The sequence below is a fragment of the Tasmannia lanceolata genome, unplaced genomic scaffold, assembly GCF_043159265.1.
Source record: "Tasmannia lanceolata isolate RefF3 unplaced genomic scaffold, GAP_Taslan_0.1 ptg000003l, whole genome shotgun sequence".
Classification (NCBI taxonomy): Eukaryota; Viridiplantae; Streptophyta; class Magnoliopsida; order Canellales; family Winteraceae; genus Tasmannia; species Tasmannia lanceolata.
Window position 1 is genome coordinate 57,364,703 of NW_027518680.1, and position 18,364 is coordinate 57,383,066.

The 18,364-nt window shown below is 37.8% G+C and overlaps 1 protein-coding gene and 1 non-coding gene across 3 annotated transcripts; both read right to left on the reverse strand.

Moving 5' to 3' along the window:
• Positions 1–375: 375 nt before the first annotated feature.
• On the reverse strand, positions 376–16,871 carry LOC143863585 (uncharacterized). 2 transcript variants are annotated; one of them, XM_077374307.1, is made up of 4 exons: positions 16,752–16,871; positions 14,756–16,252; positions 13,449–13,828; positions 376–1,250 (listed from the first exon to the last, which is right to left on the reverse strand). In XM_077374307.1, the coding sequence occupies exons 2-4, from the start codon at positions 15,765–15,767 to the stop codon at positions 492–494; spliced, it is 2,151 nt and encodes a 716-aa protein (XP_077230422.1). In that variant the 5' UTR covers positions 15,768–16,252; positions 16,752–16,871; the 3' UTR covers positions 376–491. The 2 variants fall into 2 exon arrangements, with proteins under 2 accessions (XP_077230422.1, XP_077230413.1); XM_077374298.1 differs by having other exon boundaries at positions 16,519–16,860.
• LOC143870185 (small nucleolar RNA snoR86) lies at positions 2,260–2,389 on the reverse strand. Its single transcript, XR_013244977.1, has one exon. It is a non-coding gene; the product is annotated as a small nucleolar RNA snoR86 (small nucleolar RNA).
• Positions 16,872–18,364: the final 1,493 nt, after the last annotated feature.

The window sequence follows — 18,364 nt, forward strand, 5'->3', positions numbered from 1 at the left end:
TACCAGATGATAAGTAGGATAAGGTTTGAACCTATTCATGGGGATTTCCTAAATCTTATGGTGTTTCATTTGTTATGGCTTGGGACTTTTATGGCTCCTATATTTTTCGAGAATTGCTATATGACCTTCCAAGAATGCATGCAATGGGGTGTCTCCCTATCCTCTCACAGAAAGATTTTCTTAGATGGGAGATGGGAGATGGGAGATGGGAGATGGGAGATAGAAGTATGTGATCGATAGTTATCTACATTGATGGTATATCCATCATACATATGCTTCAAGGAGTTCATGGCATAACTGTCGAGGTGAAGTAGGGACCTAAAGATCGAATCACCTATTGTTACTAAGAAACTAAAAGAAACTTCAAAAAATAGAAGGGAGAAAGTGAGAATAACATTCTCTGAGCATTTAGAACTACAGGATAGTTATTCTCTGAGCATTTCCCTCTTCTTTACTCATATATAAGTCAAAAAATTTAATCCTACTGATAGTTATTCATCCCTTGAGAATAACATTCTCTGAGCATTTAGAACTACAGGAGATCCTTGTCTTGTTTTCTCTACAATTTGTTTGATCAACAGCTTCCCCATTTCATCATCATCTTCTTCTTCGCTTTCACTGGCCTCGTTTGATCCTCGACTCATTGAAATCCTCTCACATAACCTCATCTCATCACAATTCAAATTCTTCGAGATCTCAAGATGTGGCAAGGACCCATTTCTTCCACCACCACCACGACCTCGAAACAGATTTTGATCTATCAGATGTATATCATCAATCTGTTTATTTTCTTTTACGGGCGGGTCCTCTTCCTCTGTCTCGACTATCCTTGCAAACTCATTGTAAGCTTCGTAGTATGTGTTTAGTGCATCACCGGATAGGTTCAGAAACAAGGGGGGAGCCGTGCCAATGCCTTTCTCCATTGGGGTTGGGCTTTCTTGGGTAGATTGTGATTCTAATTCACTGTTTGAGAAGTCTCTTGGGGATTTTACCCTCTCTGCTTCCATTAAGTGCAGACGCTTCTGGCTGTGTTGGAGTGCTGTCTCAAGTTCATCAATTCGCTCCTCTAGCCTTGACTGAATTAGTTCATGTAAACGCAAACTCAGCTCTTTTGGTGAAACAGAGTAGTTGGTCGGGTACTGGTGCGTGGTGGAGATCCCACTCGGATCACAGTCTGAGTCATTTTCCCTGCTGATTGTGTCTACTCTCAGTTCTCCATGAACGATGTCGGCAATGTGGTCTGGATCAACCTGCCATCAAATTTTCCAAATTATGACTTCTACGAAATGCATTCATTTCATTTAAAACGGAATATTGGTCCATATATGATATTAAACATTGATACAATTAAACCGAAAGTTTCTCCATCGGATGAGCATTGAATAACAAACAAGGTTTCGAAATGCACAAGCACAAATGTCACTGATAATCAATGAAATGGCTTCACCAGAACTCAAAAATCAGGTACAAGTATATAGGTAAATAAAGACGATGGAAATATGTTTTTGTGATTTATTCTTCTAGAAGTAGATGAAACAAGTCATTTCCAAAAAATAAGTTGAACCTCTAAAAAGAATTGGGGGTTCCTTGCCATAACATAAACCCATTTCCATTTTACATTGTTTCTTTTTATTCAATAGAAGGGTCTGGAGTTGTTTGATTTCCTTCTTGAGATTTTCCACTCCACTTTTTGGGAGAGTTGTTTGTTTTCTGTGTATTTTTTCTTCTTGTTCTTTTCCTTCCTTTGTATTGAACAATCACGGTCTTGTTCTCCCTTCGTTTTTAATGAAGTTTGGTCATTGGTGACATTCAAAATAAAAAATAAAAATCCAGGGCATGATCTAAAATGTGGACGAGAAATATGGGTACTTCTAATTTATACTGAAAGAATCCTCTCATTGCTTTGCACAGCTTAAAAATTAAACCACACTTATGGGGCTTTAGAAGCCTGGAGATCATCAAGATGTGTCATGTGTTAAGTGATGCACAAGGAGAAAACAGCAGAAAATTGATATTACCAGCCAAAAATCTGATCAAAGAATTAATTCGGGGAGAACCATAGACGAAATGGGTTGTATCACACAGCAAAACACTGAAAATTTGTTAAAAACGAGTCGCTTCCCAATAATCTTCCCCAAAACCCATGTGTATATCTATATATACATAAGCCTCAAAAGTCAAAACAAATGCACTCCTAATAAAAGAAAATTTTCTATACTAGAATTTTTTTTGAAAAATGGATAAACAAATAATGAAAAAAATGTGGCAATTCGTTCGAGGCCATCTTCAAAAGAGGGGTTTTTGAGAGGCACGGAGAATTGCTCCGAGTATGATTTTGCCAACCAGAGATTTCTATACTACTGTAACTTTCCAAACAACACAAATACTGAAAAAAGTTCCCGGGCTTCAATCAAACTTGGGATTCCTGATTTCAGACCAACACAAATTTCATAATTACGTTTAGGAACACATAAATAGCTCCAGAAAATTCCAATATAAATTAGCCTGAAGTCTCAACAAGTAAAAAAATATTGTTAATCTTTTCAGAATCCACCCACATCCAATTCATATGGAAGGAGGAGAAAGAGAGAGAGGAGAAGAAAGAATGGAGAGGGCAAAGATTTTGAGGATGTTGAAATTCAGCCCCCCGACTTCTAAGCTTTATATATCATTCAATGTTCAAATGTTACAACTTATGACATCAGAGACATCCTAGGGACCAATCACCGACCAAAAATCCTTCAACAAGATGCATATGCCGACGAGGAGTGATAAGGCCAGCTTTTTGCTGTTGTTTTTTTTTTTCTGCGCATTCTCCCCTGCCACCGACGAGATTTTTCTCCTTTGTTGTATCATGAACGATTGGGTGACATTGACCAAGACCATTATCTTGATTATCCAACAACCATCTACTCAAGAAACCTATTTCCCATTGACAAATCTTCCTCATCAGTGTCTCATCTCAATCTAGACCTTGGGTCGGAGGGCTGGTATCACTAGAACAATGGTGACACTCCAACAACAGTGTATCTTTCCGGTGATGGCCAAAAAATTGACAGATGATGGTGCTGAAACATGTGGTGGTGACGATGAAGAAGGAATAAGAAGATGAAAAAGAAAAAAAAAACTTTTCTGAGTGAACGAAACAAAAAAAAAAAAACTCCGGGAAAAATGCAGGAGAAGAATTTTTTCTAGAGAAATTCTCTCTTTTCAAACAAACAGGCCCTAAGTGATTTCAACCTCACTTTTGGACACAATCCTTCTTCTAAATGTTGATGGAAGCTGACCAAAAAAAAGTTTAGATCTTGCGGCATGATAGTAGCATCAGCTAATTCATCTACACCTGTATTTTCCTACCATTAGCTAATTCATCTACACCTCTATTTTACTCATGATGAATGTGAGGAAATCTTCAACCAATGAAATTTTCAGGTTCTTTATTTTGCAACCAATCAAAAGAAATCTTCTACACCCTATTAGTGGCTGACTTCTCAACATTACAGCAACACAAACTACAAGGTCCTCCTTGTTTGTGTTTCTAGACCACCTACACATGCTCTCCTGGATTTTGTTTTGAAGCATTATCTGAGTTCCAACTCATCCAATGAACTTAAATATTCTTTTGGGAAACTGGTAAACTCCATTACCAGCCAAAGATTTGAAGGCAATATGTAGATTCAGGATTCTTGTAGCTTCCATAGAAGAATAATTTGCACTGAATGCTAATTTCATATGATGACAATCTGAAACATAATTATACATTATCAAAGACTAGACAGCAGAATGAGTTTGGGCGGCAATATATTGGATGAACTCTAAAACTTTCATACATAAGAATCCAGGCAGGCAATTTGTGTATCTAAAATTTAAAGATTGGTTTACTCACCCATGAGGGACTTTTAGCATTGCATTGAACCAATCAATTTCCCATGTATAACATTCTATCTAATAACTCAAAATACATCCACATGCCAATGCCATGTTTGGCAAAGATAGAAAATTTGAATCATTAGGGCTCTTGATCATGCAAAGATTCTCTCGACAGCTAATCCGGTATCAATTTACTTGCACACGCAACCAAAAATTTCATGTATAACCATCCTAATTATTGAATATGTCAACATGCATACAGGGATATCTCCTGTCGATATATTTTTTATATGTGCAAGTTTAGAAACATTTGTTTCAATTTGAACGTTACAGCCTAATTTAGTAGAAAAAGTGGCCCATGGTAGGAATGGAGAAGGTGCCTAAAGTGTCCTGTGAAAGAAGAAACTAACCACGTAAAACCATGAAATAGTTTGTTCAAGTGGCAGAAGCAATGAGGTTCTAGGTAGAATATTCTAACAACTGCCAATTATTTCATAAAACACGAAACAAGTCAAATGGTTACAGTAAAAGATGCCGCAAAGGAGGCCTTATCCTCGTAAAGTATATCACATTCTTGCTGTGTCTTTCATAGCCTTGCAAGAAAAATATATCTTGAATAATGTTATCGGTTCCAAACAGTTGCAAATTATCTAGCCTATCAACTTCACTTGGGTACATCAGCAAGATTCATAAGCAACTCCACAAGCTAACATGACAGTGAAAACTAGTTTGCGAGAAAATTCATCAATTTACAAATTTCGAATGCAAAGAAATCCATAAAATATGGGACACATGACACAACCTGTTCCTTGCTGCAAAGCAGAAATGATTTTTTTCAAAATATACATGCAAAGAACCCTTTTTATAAACCCAATCAACCATGTTACAAACCTTGTGTTTTTATTTTGTGAAACAGTAACAAGAAATTTATTAAGAACAAAAAAGAAAACTACATCAACAGCAGACCTTGCTACCTTGCTCCATGTATATTACATCTCTATGGTCCTCGCTTTTGGCAAACGAATCCACAATCTCATTAGCACTATGGGGAAATAGGAAAAGGAAACATCTCTAACTCTATACAGATCCAATAATCTATTAATGATATGTTCCAGGCTCCATGGTCTTGAGCTCATATGCTTCACCCATGACATCGCACTAGAAGAGTTCCCTCCCTAACTTGTCCATGAATAATTGGATTCCAGATAAGAAAGCATAATCTTTGTTGGTATCTGCCATCCCAATCTGGTCAGGCAATGCTAAGATCAACTCCCCCAAATGATGGCAAAAGACACCTACAATCCCAGAGGAACCCAACTCCCCGGAAGGAGATCCATCAAGGTTAAGCTTAATGATATAAGGTGAAGAGAGGTGGGTGGGGGCCATCTAACCTTCCTTTTGCTCCTACTTATAATAATGACGATCTCCCAATCCCTTGAGCAAAAATTTATAGAGCTCTTAATCTCCCATACAAGCATAACCTACAATCTCAGAAGGCCAGAAGGGCCCGAGTTCCCTGAAGACGATCCATCAAAGTTAAGATTAAGGATGTAAGGTGGTGCCGGGGGGGGGGGGGGGGGGAGGGGTGGTGTGTTGAGCTCCCAATCCCTTGAGCAAAAAATTATATTGAGAATTTATATTGAGCTCTTAATCTCCCATACAAGCATAACTGTCGATGTTTCTTTGTCTTCAAGCTAAATGTAATACAAAGTACAAACCATTGTAGCAAGAATAAACATTGATGTTCTAAAATACATACTGGACACTAATTTACACAGTCCTTAACATGAAATCTTAGTACTATTAATCTTTAGAAAGGGTGTTCGCACCCTCATTAGCACTATGCCGAATATACTCAAATGAAAAGGAGGGTACAATAATTACACGACTCCATAATTTCATAAAAAAAATCCCAGCTTTTCTTCTTTTTTTTTTATTCAGAAATTTGATTAAAAGATGTGCGGGCTACAAAAACTAGCTTAGATTGAATGGATAAACAAAACAGAAGAAACTAAAAGTTAGTCATCTCATGCCAAATCATCAAGCTCGAGTAAGAAACACCAAAGTCGGCTAATAATTCAGCCTTCACATTTCCCTTTTTATTGATATGAGAGAAAAAGCACTCGAGCAAAACCAAGACATCCTTAATCTCTATAAAATAACATATGAAGGTCCAACATAGATAGGCTTCTCATTGACCCACCTAATTATGTTAAAGGAATCTCCTTCAACGAGGATGTTATACTCCCGCCGTATCAGACATTTGGGTAGCAGCGTTGTTCCCGAGGGGGACATTGCTACCTTTGGCGGAATTCATCTTTATCACCCCCCCCCCCCCCCTCCCTTAAGAGGGGTAGTCCAGACATCTACAGGTTTGATTGAAGGGGAAAACTCTACACTAAGGCCCTGTTCGTTTAAGATTATGACAACCAATTGTGAGTGCTAAACGCCTAAACCTATTATTGGACTCAAATTTAAATGTAATTTTGAGTCCTATAATTGGTTTTGGATTCACAATTGGTTGTCACAATCTTAAACGAACAGTGCCTAATCAAAATGCAATTGTGAATAATGTCTTGAATAGCAATGCCAGAGAAACGTTCAGATTTTGATGCACGTTCAAAAAGTCCAAAAACATTCAAGCTTCTTATTACCCATCGGTTTTCCCACCAGTACCACAGAATTTGACAAAGAAATACAGAGATGAGTTCCGAATCAAGAGGGTCATGGGGTGAAGTTTCAACACGTTTGGAGCTCTGCCAATAGCGAGGCCGATCGGTTGGCCTGGTCAAGGGTGGATAGATATGAAGTTATTTTATTTTCTTCCCCTTGATCTTTGTAAGGTTTCTTTCTATTGTTTGGCCTGTAGATGACCATCTCGGTCTCCAGGTCTTGCCCCTCTTTTTCTTTTATAAATCATTATCATTCAAAAAAATAACTCTAGATATGCAAAGAAATCACTCCAAAAAATAACAGAAATGAGCCAGAGATCACTCCAAAGAAACAAAAGTAACTCTAGATATGCAAAGACCTAGGACATTGGATACACAAATGGATAGAGGTCGCCACTGGGAAATATCCAAGCTATTCTCCACATACTCGGCGAGTCGGCGATTCGATTTTTTTACCATGAGATGACGTTGCAAGTCTCCCTCCACAAGAACAATACCACTAAGATCAGCAACAAAAAGACAAAATCCCATCAACAACAAGAGAAGCTCCACCTCATTGGAGTCCCTACTAGTTGGGCTGGGGAAGGAGAGCACATCATCTGCCAATTGGTTTCTAACCACACCCCTGATAACTGCCAGACTTGAGTTACCCAAAGATGCACTATAGAAGTTAAATTTTATGAGAATTAGGAAGCTAAGGAGCTCAATTAACTTTCCTCTTGCCCTTCCACACTCTATCCACAACATCCACCCATTTGAGTGGAAGCTCTTAGGTGGAATAGCCCACTTAACTTTTCTCATGCTTAAAAGAAGCTTCAGCCTTCCTCCAATCAGATAATGACTATTGAGACCATAACAAATTTCTCTTTTTCTAATTTCATTCTAAAGATAACAAAGTCTGTATCAAAGAAAATAAATATGGTTAAACAACATGAGAACAAAAGGACACCGAATGCGCCCACTCACCCCACTAAATAGTACACGGATAATAACAAAGGAAACTAGAATCAGATAATGACCATTGTCTTCTTAACTGGCAACTTTAGTTTGCCTAAATGAGCAGGTGTTTTTCCCTAATGACGAGGAATCTTATTCGGGATTTGCTAGGGTCCATCGCAAAAGGCATTCGGCGGCTGGTCTGTCGCATGTCAGACCAGCCACCTCATGAATGAAGACAACAGCTTTTGTCTCCATTCACGAGGTGGCTGGTCTGACGTGCGACAGACCAGCCGTGAAATGCCTTCTGCGATGGGCGCTAGCAATTCCCATCTTATTCAAGGAAAAAAAATGAGCAGGTGTATTTGGTATCAAGTGCATTAGGATAGGTAAATGGTGGTGGAAGCCTTTATCTAATCCATACAACCTTTACACCAGAATTATTACTATCAAATACTTTAGGGAGAAAATTGCTTTGATTAGGAGAATATAATTCGAGAGGATCCCATATTTGGAATTCTAGGAAAGTGGAAACTAGAGTTGTATCCTTCCTTATAAGAATCAAGTTCAAGTAGGTTTTAAAGATGCTTTGATTGCATGTAGCCATATACGTAGGAACAACAAGAAGAACAGGAGTAAGAAGAAGTGATAGCATGTAGTTGTATAAGTAGAAGAAGAACAAGAAGAAAAGGAGAATGGCGTAGTATACATAGAATTAAAAAGAACAGGAGAGGCAGATTTTTGGAGAGGAAAGGCACCTACCACATTCTTTTTCCCAAAGTAAATACGAAGAGTGATTAAAATTACAATGACACCTCACAACTTTGCTGTCAATTCTGCTCATTCCAACTGAGATTTTTGGAACATTTCATTCCAGAATGGATTCCAAGAAAAACATGTGCGAACAAAATTTTCCAGCCAAGATTTCAAAATTTCTGGTTCCAGAATGGATTCCAAAAAACAAGTGAGAACAAAACTTGCCATTCAAAAAAAAAAAAAAAAAGCGCAAACGAAACTTTCCAGCCTGATACCATTTATCCTTCCCAATTGAATGGGAGGCTTAAATTAAAACACATTACAAAATCCCTCTTTTGCACACATTTGAGATTTTCTAAGTTTATAAAAAATCCTAACTGGAGGCTGAAGTCAACAAATTCTAACCAAGTTATCATGCAAGCTCTCCTACATCCGAATTTCCATTGCAATCTACACCTAAGGGCACCATTCTTTGCCTTAATATTTTCCAATTTTTCAAAAAAAAAAAGGAATAAAATTAAAAAAAATCCAAATCTTGTAGTGCTTATTTTCATAACAGAACACTGGAACAAGCAGAACGCCGAAGCGTTCCAATCCAAGAGAAAAAAATGGAATGACGACCAGAATGGAATTGGCAACTAATCCACACAATAAAGGCATATCTGTAAACAATTAAGAATGCAAAACAAATGGCTAAACAACCATAATTGCTAATATAACCTGCAAGAATTATTGTGAGAGAATACATGAGTAAGCAAGTATTAAGTTCAGCAAACGAAGTAGGTCATTTGGAAAGCTCTATAGAAACTGTTTCAGATATTACATATCTTGATGCTAAATTTGCTAATACAAGAGATTTTCGCTGTAAAAGAACACAAAGAGAATCATCAATTTTTGACAAAAAAATCCAAGCTGTAAGGAGATACCCAAATATGTATAAATACTATTGAAGAACTACAAACAGGGAATAACATGAAAATTAAGAGTAGGAGCACTCAATGAATTTCTTGCATTCAGATTTGAAATTAACTGTGGTAGGATTTCTATGATCAAGATGCAATCCCCCAAATGATGACAAAAGACACCTACAATCCCAGAGGAACCCAACTCCCCGGAAGGAGATCCATCAAGGTTAAGCTTAATGATATAAGGTGAAGAGAGGTGGGTGGGGGCCATCTAACCTTCCTTTTGCTCCTAGAGCTCCTACCTATAATAATGACGACCTCCCAATCCCTTGAGCAAAAATTTATAGAGCTCTTAATCTCCCATACAAGCATAACCACAATCCCAGAAGGCCAGAAGGGCCCGAGTTCCCCGAAGACGATCCATCAAAGTTAAGATTAATGATGTAAGGTGGTGCCGGGGGGGGGGGGGGGGGGGGGGGGGGATGTTTAGCTCCCAATCCCTTGAGCAAAAAATTATATTGAGAATTTATATTGAGCTCTTAATCTCCCATACAAGCATAACTGTTGATGTTTCTTTGTCTTCAAGCTAAACATAATACAAAGTACAAACCATTGTAGCCAGAATAAACATTGATGTTCTAAAATACATACTGGACACTAATTTACACAGTCCTTAACATGAAATCTTAGTACTATTAATCTTTAGAAAGGGTGTTCGCACTCTCATTAGCACTATGCCGAATATACTCAAATGAAAAGGAGGGTACAATAATTACACGACTCCATAATCTCATAAAAAAAATCCCAGCTTTTCTTCTTTTTTTTTATTCAGAAATTTGATTAAAAGATGTGCGGGCTAGAAAAACTAGCTTAGATTGAATGGATAAACAAAACAGAAGAAACGAAAAGTTAGCATCTCATGCCAAATCATCAAGCTCGAGTAAGAAACACCAAAGTCGGCTAATAATTCAGCCTCACATTTCCCTTTTTATGGATATGAGAGAAAAAGCACTCGAGCAAAACCAAGACATCCTTAATCTCTATAAAATAACATATGAAGGTCCAACATAGATAGGCTTCTCATTGACCCACCTAATTATGTTAAAGGAATCTCCTTCAACGAGAATGTTATACTCCCGCCGTATCAGACATTTGGATAGCAGCGTTGTTCCCGAGGGGGACATTGCTACCTTTGGCGGAATTCATCTTTATCACCCCCCTCCCTTAAGAGGGGTCGTCCAAACATCTAAAGGTTTGATTGAAGAGGAAAACTCTACACTAAGGCCCTGTTCGTTTAAGATTATGACAACCAATTGTGAGTGCTAAACGCCTAAACCTATTATTGGACTCAAATTTAAATGTAATTTTGAGTCCTATAATTGGTTTTGGATTCACAATTGGTTGTCACAATCTTAAACGAACAGTGCCTAATCAAAATGCAATTGTGAATAATGTCTTGAATAGCAATGCCAGAGAAACGTTCAGATTTTGATGCACGTTCAAAAAGTCCAAAAACATTCAAGCTTCTTATTACCCATCGGTTTTCCCACCAGTACCACAGAATTTGACAAAGAAATACAGAGATGAGTTTCGAATCAAGAGGGTCATGGCGTGAAGTTTCAACACGTTTGGAGCTCTGCCAATAGCGAGGCCGATCGGTTGGCCTGGTCAAGGGTGGATAGATATGAAGTTATTTTATTTTCTTCCCCTTGATCTTTGTAAGGTTTCTTTCTATTGTTTGGCCTGTAGATGACCATCTCGGTCTCCGGGTCTTGCCCCTCTTTTTCTTTTATAAATCATTATCATTCAAAAAAATAACTCTAGATATGCAAAGAAATCACTCCAAAAAATAACAGAGATGAGCCAGAGATCACTCCAAAGAAACAAAAGTAACTCTAGATATGCAAAGACCTAGGACATTGGATACACAAATGGATAGAGGTCGCCACTGGGAAATATCCAAGCTACTCTCCACATACTCGGCGAGTCGGCGATTCGATTTTTTTACCATGAGATGACATTGCAAGTCTCTCTCCACAAGAACAATACCACTAAGATCAGCAACAAAAAGACAAAATCCCATCAACAACAAGAGAAGCTCCACCTCATTGGAGTCCCTACTAGTTGGGCTGGGGAAGGAGAGCACATCATCTGCCAATTGGTTTCTAACCACACCCCTGATAACTGCCAGACTTGAGTTACCCAAAGATGCACTATAGAAGTTAAATTTTATGAGAATTAGGAAGCTAAGGAGCTCAATTAACTTTCCTCTTGCCCTTCCACACTCTATCCACAACATCCTCCCATTTGAGTGGAAGCTCTTAGGTGGAATAGCCCACTTAACTTTTCTCCTGTTTAAAAGAAGCTTCAGCCTTCCTCCAATCAGATAATGACTATTGAGACCATAACAAATTTCTCTTTTTCTAATTTCATTCTAAAGATAACAAAGTCTGTATCAAAGAAAATAAATATGGTTAAACAACATGAGAACAAAAGGACACCGAATACGCCCACTCACCCCACTAAATAGTACACGGATAATAACAAAGGAAACTAGAATCAGATAATGACCATTGTCTTCTTAACTGGCAACTTGAGTTTGCCTAAATGAGCAGGTGTTTTTCCCTAATGACGAGGAATCTTATTCGGGATTTGCTAGGGTCCATCGCAAAAGGCATTTCGCGGCTGGTCTGTCGCATGTCAGACCAGCCACCTCGTGAATGAAGACAACAGCTTTTGTCTCCATTCACGAGGTGGCTGGTCTGACGTGCGACAGACCAGCCGTGAAATGCCTTCTGCGATGGGCGCTAGCAATTCCCATCTTATTCAAGGAAAAAAAATGAGCAGGTGTATTTGGTATTAAGTGCATTAGGATAGGTAAATGGTGGTGGAAGCCTTTATCTAATCCATACAACCTTTACACCAGAATTATTACTATCAAATATTTTAGGGAGAAAATTGCTTTGATTAGGAGAATATAATTCGAGAGGATCCCATATTTGGAATTCTAGGAAAGTGGAAACTAGAGTTGTATCCTTCCTTATAAGAATAAAGTTCAAGTAGGTTTTAAAGATGCTTTGATTGCATGTAGCCATATACGTAGGAACAACAAGAAGAACAGGAGTAAGAAGAAGTGATAGCATGTAGTTGTATAAGTAGAAGAAGAACAAGAAGAAAAGGAGAATGGCGTAGTATGCATAGAATTAAAAAGAACAGGAGAGGCAGATTTTTGGAGAGGAAAGGCACCTACCACATTCTTTTTCCCAAAGTAAATACGAAGAGTGATTAAAATTACAATGACACCTCACAACTTTGCTGTCAATTCTGCTCATTCCAACTGAGATTTTTGGAACATTTCATTCCAGAATGGATTCCAAGAAAAACATGTGCGAACAAAATTTTCCAGCCAAGATTTCAAAATTTCTGGTTCCAGAATGGATTCCAAAAAACAAGTGAGAACAAAACTTGCCATTCAAAAAAAAAAAAAGCGCGAACGAAACTTTCCAGCCTGATACCATTTATCCTTCCCAATTGAATGGGAGGCTTAAATTAAAACACATTACAAAATCCCTCTTTCGCACACATTTGAGATTTTCTAAGTTTATAAAAAATCCTAATTGGAGGCTGAAGTCAACAAATTCTAACCAAGTTATCATGCAAGCTCTCCTACATCCGAATTTCCATTGCAATCTACACCTAAGGGCACCATTCTTTGCCTCAATATTTTCCAATTTTTCAAAAAAAAAAAAAAGGAATCAAATTAAAAAAAATCCAAATCTTGTAGCGTCTATTTTCATAACAGAACACTGGAACAAGCAGAACGCCGAAACGTTCCAATCCAAGAGAAAAAAATGGAATGACGACCAGAATGGAATTGGCAACTAATCCACACAATAAAGGCATATCTGTAAACAATTAAGAATGCAAAACAAATGGCTAAACTACCATAATTGCTAATATAACCTGCAAGAATTATTGTGAGAGAATACATGAGTAAGCAAGTATTAAGTTCAGCAAATGAAGTAGGTCATTTGGAAAGCTCTATAGAAACTGTTTCAGATATTACATATCTTGATGCTAAATTTGCTAATACAAGAGATTTTCGCTGTAAAAGAACACAAAGGGAATCATCAATTTTTGACTAAAAAATCCAAGCTGTAAGGAGATACCCAAATATGTATAAATACTATTGAAGAACTACAAACAGGGAATAACATGAAAATTTAGAGTAGGAGCACTCAATGAATTTCTTGCATTCAGATTTGAAATTAACTGTGGTAGGATTTCTATGATCAAGATGCAATCTAACCTCAAAGAGACCAGTTGATCTTCTCCTCAAACAAGAACCATTCATGCTCAGTTCCAACCTCTCCAGTTCAGCTTCAAGCTCTGCTTCAATTTTACTCATAGAATTCTCTCCTAAATTTTGATATTGTGGTTCCTTACTAATTTTATCTATAATACATGTAGAATGGTCATCCATTTCTTGGAATTCACAAGCCTCATTGGATAGCTCCTTCACAGTGAGTGAATCTTTCATCTCCAGCTCCTCATGTAAATCCTGAACTAAGTTCTGAGCCTGCTTCAATGACTCATTTAATTTTTCTACTTCTCTTTTCTTTGATAGGATGGTAGACATCATGCCGATACAAATCCCAAAACATAAAAGAAACATCCCATCAGGTGATCCTGGCAGAATAGAACCATTAAAGAATGAGAAACCATCAAGAAAAGTAAAGAAGGAAAGACTAAGTATGAGTCATCATCATGAATTGGTAGAAAAATTAGAGCAAGCAATTTAAGTATATCATGCCGTGACATTACATTGGAGAAAACTTCCTATTTCCACCAAATGCTAACAAATATTACATTTTAGTTGCATTAATACTATGCGGTAAACTATCTATCTTAAAATGGTAAATGGAATAAGAATTGGGAATTAGATGACAAGCACGTGCAAACCGTAAAGTATATTTATATGTTGAAGGTCTAAGGAGAGGTCTCTCTGCTAATATATCCATTCATTTTAGATTTATGCATGGACCTAACCAAGGTAGTGCACAATGGAATGCATGAGGTTTTTTCAAAATGATAAAATTTCCAATCCCCCAGATTGATGAGGATGACCAATGAAGTGCAAAGAAAGAACAGCTCACTTCACGATAGGTGCCACAAAATATGCATCTACTATTGATGTAAATAATAGAGAAAGGTGACTCGACTATATCAATTAAGTGACTCACATTGAACTAACTGCTTAGTACTTAAAACTGAGACAAAAGTCAGGTTCAGACTGTGAGTCAACATTATAGATATGTAGATAATTACACAGAACGGATGAAAGTTATAGATGGAAAATTGTCTCTGAAACATCATATAAATCAAAGACCCTTTTCACTAATGACGACATGTCTTCCCACATATTACCAATATCTAGGAACATGCACTACATAAAATGAGATTTCATAATGAGGAGATGATAGGCAAAGCTGAAAGAGGCTAGATTCATACACAATTAGGCTAACCAAATTTAAGTCAAGCATTCAACATAAGATTCCTAAAGAACATGCAGAAAGCATCAAAGCTACAGAGCCTAAACAAAGGACAGGAAGCTACCTTGTGAATGAAAGTGTTTTCCACCGTGATCCATATTTGAAATGTTTGATCTCCCATGCTGCACGTTTCCTCTTTGCCATTTCAGTTTCCTAAGGGGCTCTATCGAGCCCACTTCGGGAAGAGGCAGAAGCCCAGTCACACTTTCCCTTTCTCTAAAATAAATCATGCCTTCACTGTGTAACTTACATTTTCCCCTCTCAAATTGTACACCTAAAGCATCATTACTTGACTTGCTGATTACTTGGTTTCCGTCGGTTATAAAGAATGGCCTTATGGTTGGCTTAGATATTGATGGAAGTGAAGTGAAAACATATTCTTCTGTTTTGACATGTTCCTTATACAACTGAGCAATAAGACAGCTTTCTAGGGAACTCAGAGGCTTCACAGAATACTGACGAGTCAATTTACTCTTAAGAGAGCTTCTACCTCTGCCAAATACATTACTTATACCGATTTCTCTAGGAGATTGTTCAGGCTGCAATATATCTGCCCGGTCATCCAATTCATAGCCAGATTTATCGACAAAGTCAGTCTTTCCCTCGACTTTGTCCCCATCCACTTGACGATTTTCCTCTCTAAACAAGTGTGGCTGCAAATTCACCAAAGATAGTACATTGGGTTCTTCGTACTTCCCCAAATTCATCAACATTGCCCCGTCAACCCCACTAGTACGAGCCATTTCATTTGCCAAAGTGCCAGGAACATCTAAGATTGAATTATCTGAAAAACCTTCATCTGAATTGGAAGAATCTCTACTCAAAGTAACCTCTTCGCCCAATTGTCTTCGCAGTCGTCTGGGGAAAGAACAACTCCGACCAAGGCCCTGTGATCTTCCGGGTTTCACTCTCTTCTGATCAATCTGTTTTTCAAGTGAAGTATTGGAATCTGACTTCTCACTAGTCAAGTTTCCAACAAATGATCCAGATAAAAATTCCCTCTCCTTAAAGACATTCTGCCAGTACTTAGCTATATATCCAGCACAAGCTGCTGCTCCCACTACCCATACATCCATTTCTCACTTTCCCTCCACAAAAAACGCTATCTCAGACAGAGTTTAAAAATGCGAATGTGGGTCAAAACGCAGCCAAAGAAAACCCTAGTCAACTTGGCACGACACCATCGAGCACTCGAATGATGAGGTCATAACTTGGGAGAGTCAATGGAGTTTTGATTGACTTTGTAGGGCAAAATGCCGACAAGAATGCGGCCAAGGTAAAAGGCAGTCGATTAGGGGGAGTCGACGATGATGCGGGGGAGTTTTGAAACTATGATCTCTGTTCACAAAAACTCTCAAAACAATCCTTCCCTTTCATTCCAATTCCCATACCCAATAACCCATACATCCATGTCTCAATTTCCCTCCACATAAAAAACACTATCTCAGTTCACAAAAACCCCCCAAACAATCCTTTCCTTTCATTCCAATTCCCCATACCAACTACCCAGGTAAAGCAAAGACATGAATCCAGAGACAGCAATCAATGCATAACCTAAAAACTGCAAAGCAGAAAAAGTGAAAAACACCAGAAACCTATATCAAACAAGTAAACTAAAAACCTCCAACAACCAGAAGAAAAGGGTTGATGGTGAAAAAGGAAAAAATCACAAAAATGGAAAGGGAAACATAGTGAAACCAAAGCCCATAGCCAGGAAAAAAAAACCCCAAATCCCAGATAAAAGAATTCTATGTAAAACTGGAATCCAGAACAAAGAACCAAATGGCAATGTATGTGGGAAATCCAACAAAACCCAAATGAACTAACCTTCCCAATGCAAAACCCATCTCCCAGAATTCACCAAATTGAACTTCAAACTTTTGAAAGCCAAAAAAATCCACTTCTCTAATCCAGAAATGAAAAACTAGAGTTTTTTTTTTTTTTTTGAGAGAGACCCAACAAATCCGGGATAAAATGCACCCAGTTATCTATTATCTATTTCCAAGCAAAAGAGATTACAAATCTAGGGTAAAAAACAAGGAAAATATAAAAGGAAATACCCTTTTTCTTTTTCTTATTTTACAATTTTCTGTGGAGTTTGTTGGTCTGTTCGAATTTCAAAAAGGATTTCGAGGTAAGGGGGATTTTGTGTGATCTTTCTGCTCTAACCCCACCTTGGCATCCTAAGAATTTTTAGGTAAAATTTAATTATTTATTTATGGGGAATGATATAAGCACAACCATATTTTGATATTCTCACAAACCATCTTGTCTTTTAGTATTTAAAGAAGATTACTAATGTTGCCAGTTGCCACTACCGTGTTTTGATAATTGCACTAGCTCATCTTGTCTTTTCTCTTTTAATAGGCTTCTGACAACTTTTTTGGAAATTGCAATTAATGTTGACAGCTGGTTATATAATAAAAGACAATGTGATTTAGTGCAATTATCAAAACATTGTAGTACCAATTACAGAAGAAAAGACAGCTGGGTTTGTGCAAATATCAAAATAGAGTTGTGCTGATGACATTTCCCTTATTTATTTTTAGATTAGATTGAGACCTTCCATCTGTTACTCTGTTAGAATTTATTTTTAGATTGAGACCTTCCATCTGATGGGGCCCATGACCAATGAGCTGCAATGAAAATTTTTCACTGGATGGAGATGGATGATCTGAACCATTCAATTACCATAGAGACCTTCCATCTGATGGGGTTTACCATCTCAATGATCTGAACCATTTAAAAACAACTGTACAAAATATGTCTACAAATCGAAGGGCTAGGATTATCCAATGTGGAAGATTGGACATACATCTTGATCAAAAGTCGCTGGACCCCACCTGCATTTGTTTGCAACCAATATTGTTTCTTTCTTTGAAAATAAAGTCTAGTGGCATCATATTGTTCCTTCTACTTCAATTATTTGCTCCTCCTATTGGAGTGGGGGTGACATTATCAAAATAAGGGAGTGTGGATACCCATTTTAGGTCAATGGTATCATATAATTCCCTCAATTTCAACTCTTTCCTCCTTCCCTTTAGGGGGTGGGAGTGACATTATCAGAACAATGGAGTGTGGATACCCAATTTTGGTCCCTAACATAACAACTAAGACCTGCCATTGTTGCAATTTTTGCACTAGAGGCTACCCACTATGTGTACTGGTTGATCATAGTGCAACCTAGTGCCCCATATTGTGATGCAACTCCCTATGTATTGACTGGATCACAAATGGCCCACAACATGTGCCCCGGCAATCCTAGCCGTCGATTGAGAGCCTCACTAACATTGGACGATGGGAAATCCAAGGTGGGACCCACCAGGTGGATGGCCAATTGGCCATCACAGCCGTATCATATTATGGTGCACACCATTTTTTTAATACCAAAACCAGTCAAGAAGAAAAAGGAAAAACTACAGATTTTCAAGGAAAATGATATGGGCACTCCTTCACTTTATAATGAAACTCTATAATATTTCTATAATATACCCCATGGAGTGGCATTATTGAAAGCAGGGGTTGGTTTTAAATGCATTCATTGGTAGGTACGTCCTTAGAACAAGGAAAACAAGGCATATGGTCTGATGGGTCTTGGGGTTTTCATGAAGGTTTAGTCTTTCTCACCCAACTTGTTTATTATCGTCTTTACACCCATTTTTGAATTTGAATT

Bases quoted from the DNA above. Each gene is read 5' to 3' on its own strand.
- LOC143863585 (XM_077374307.1), bottom strand. From the start codon at position 15,767: ATGGATGTATGGGTAGTGGGAGCAGCAGCTTGTGCTGGATATATAGCT. The intron at 13,829-14,755 runs GTAGCTTCCTGT...CTATTCTGCCAG, and splicing joins AAAACACTTTCATTCACAAG to GATCACCTGATGGGATGTTT. The intron at 1,251-13,448 runs GTTAGATTGCAT...ATTTGATGGCAG, and splicing joins GATCAACTGGTCTCTTTGAG to GTTGATCCAGACCACATTGC.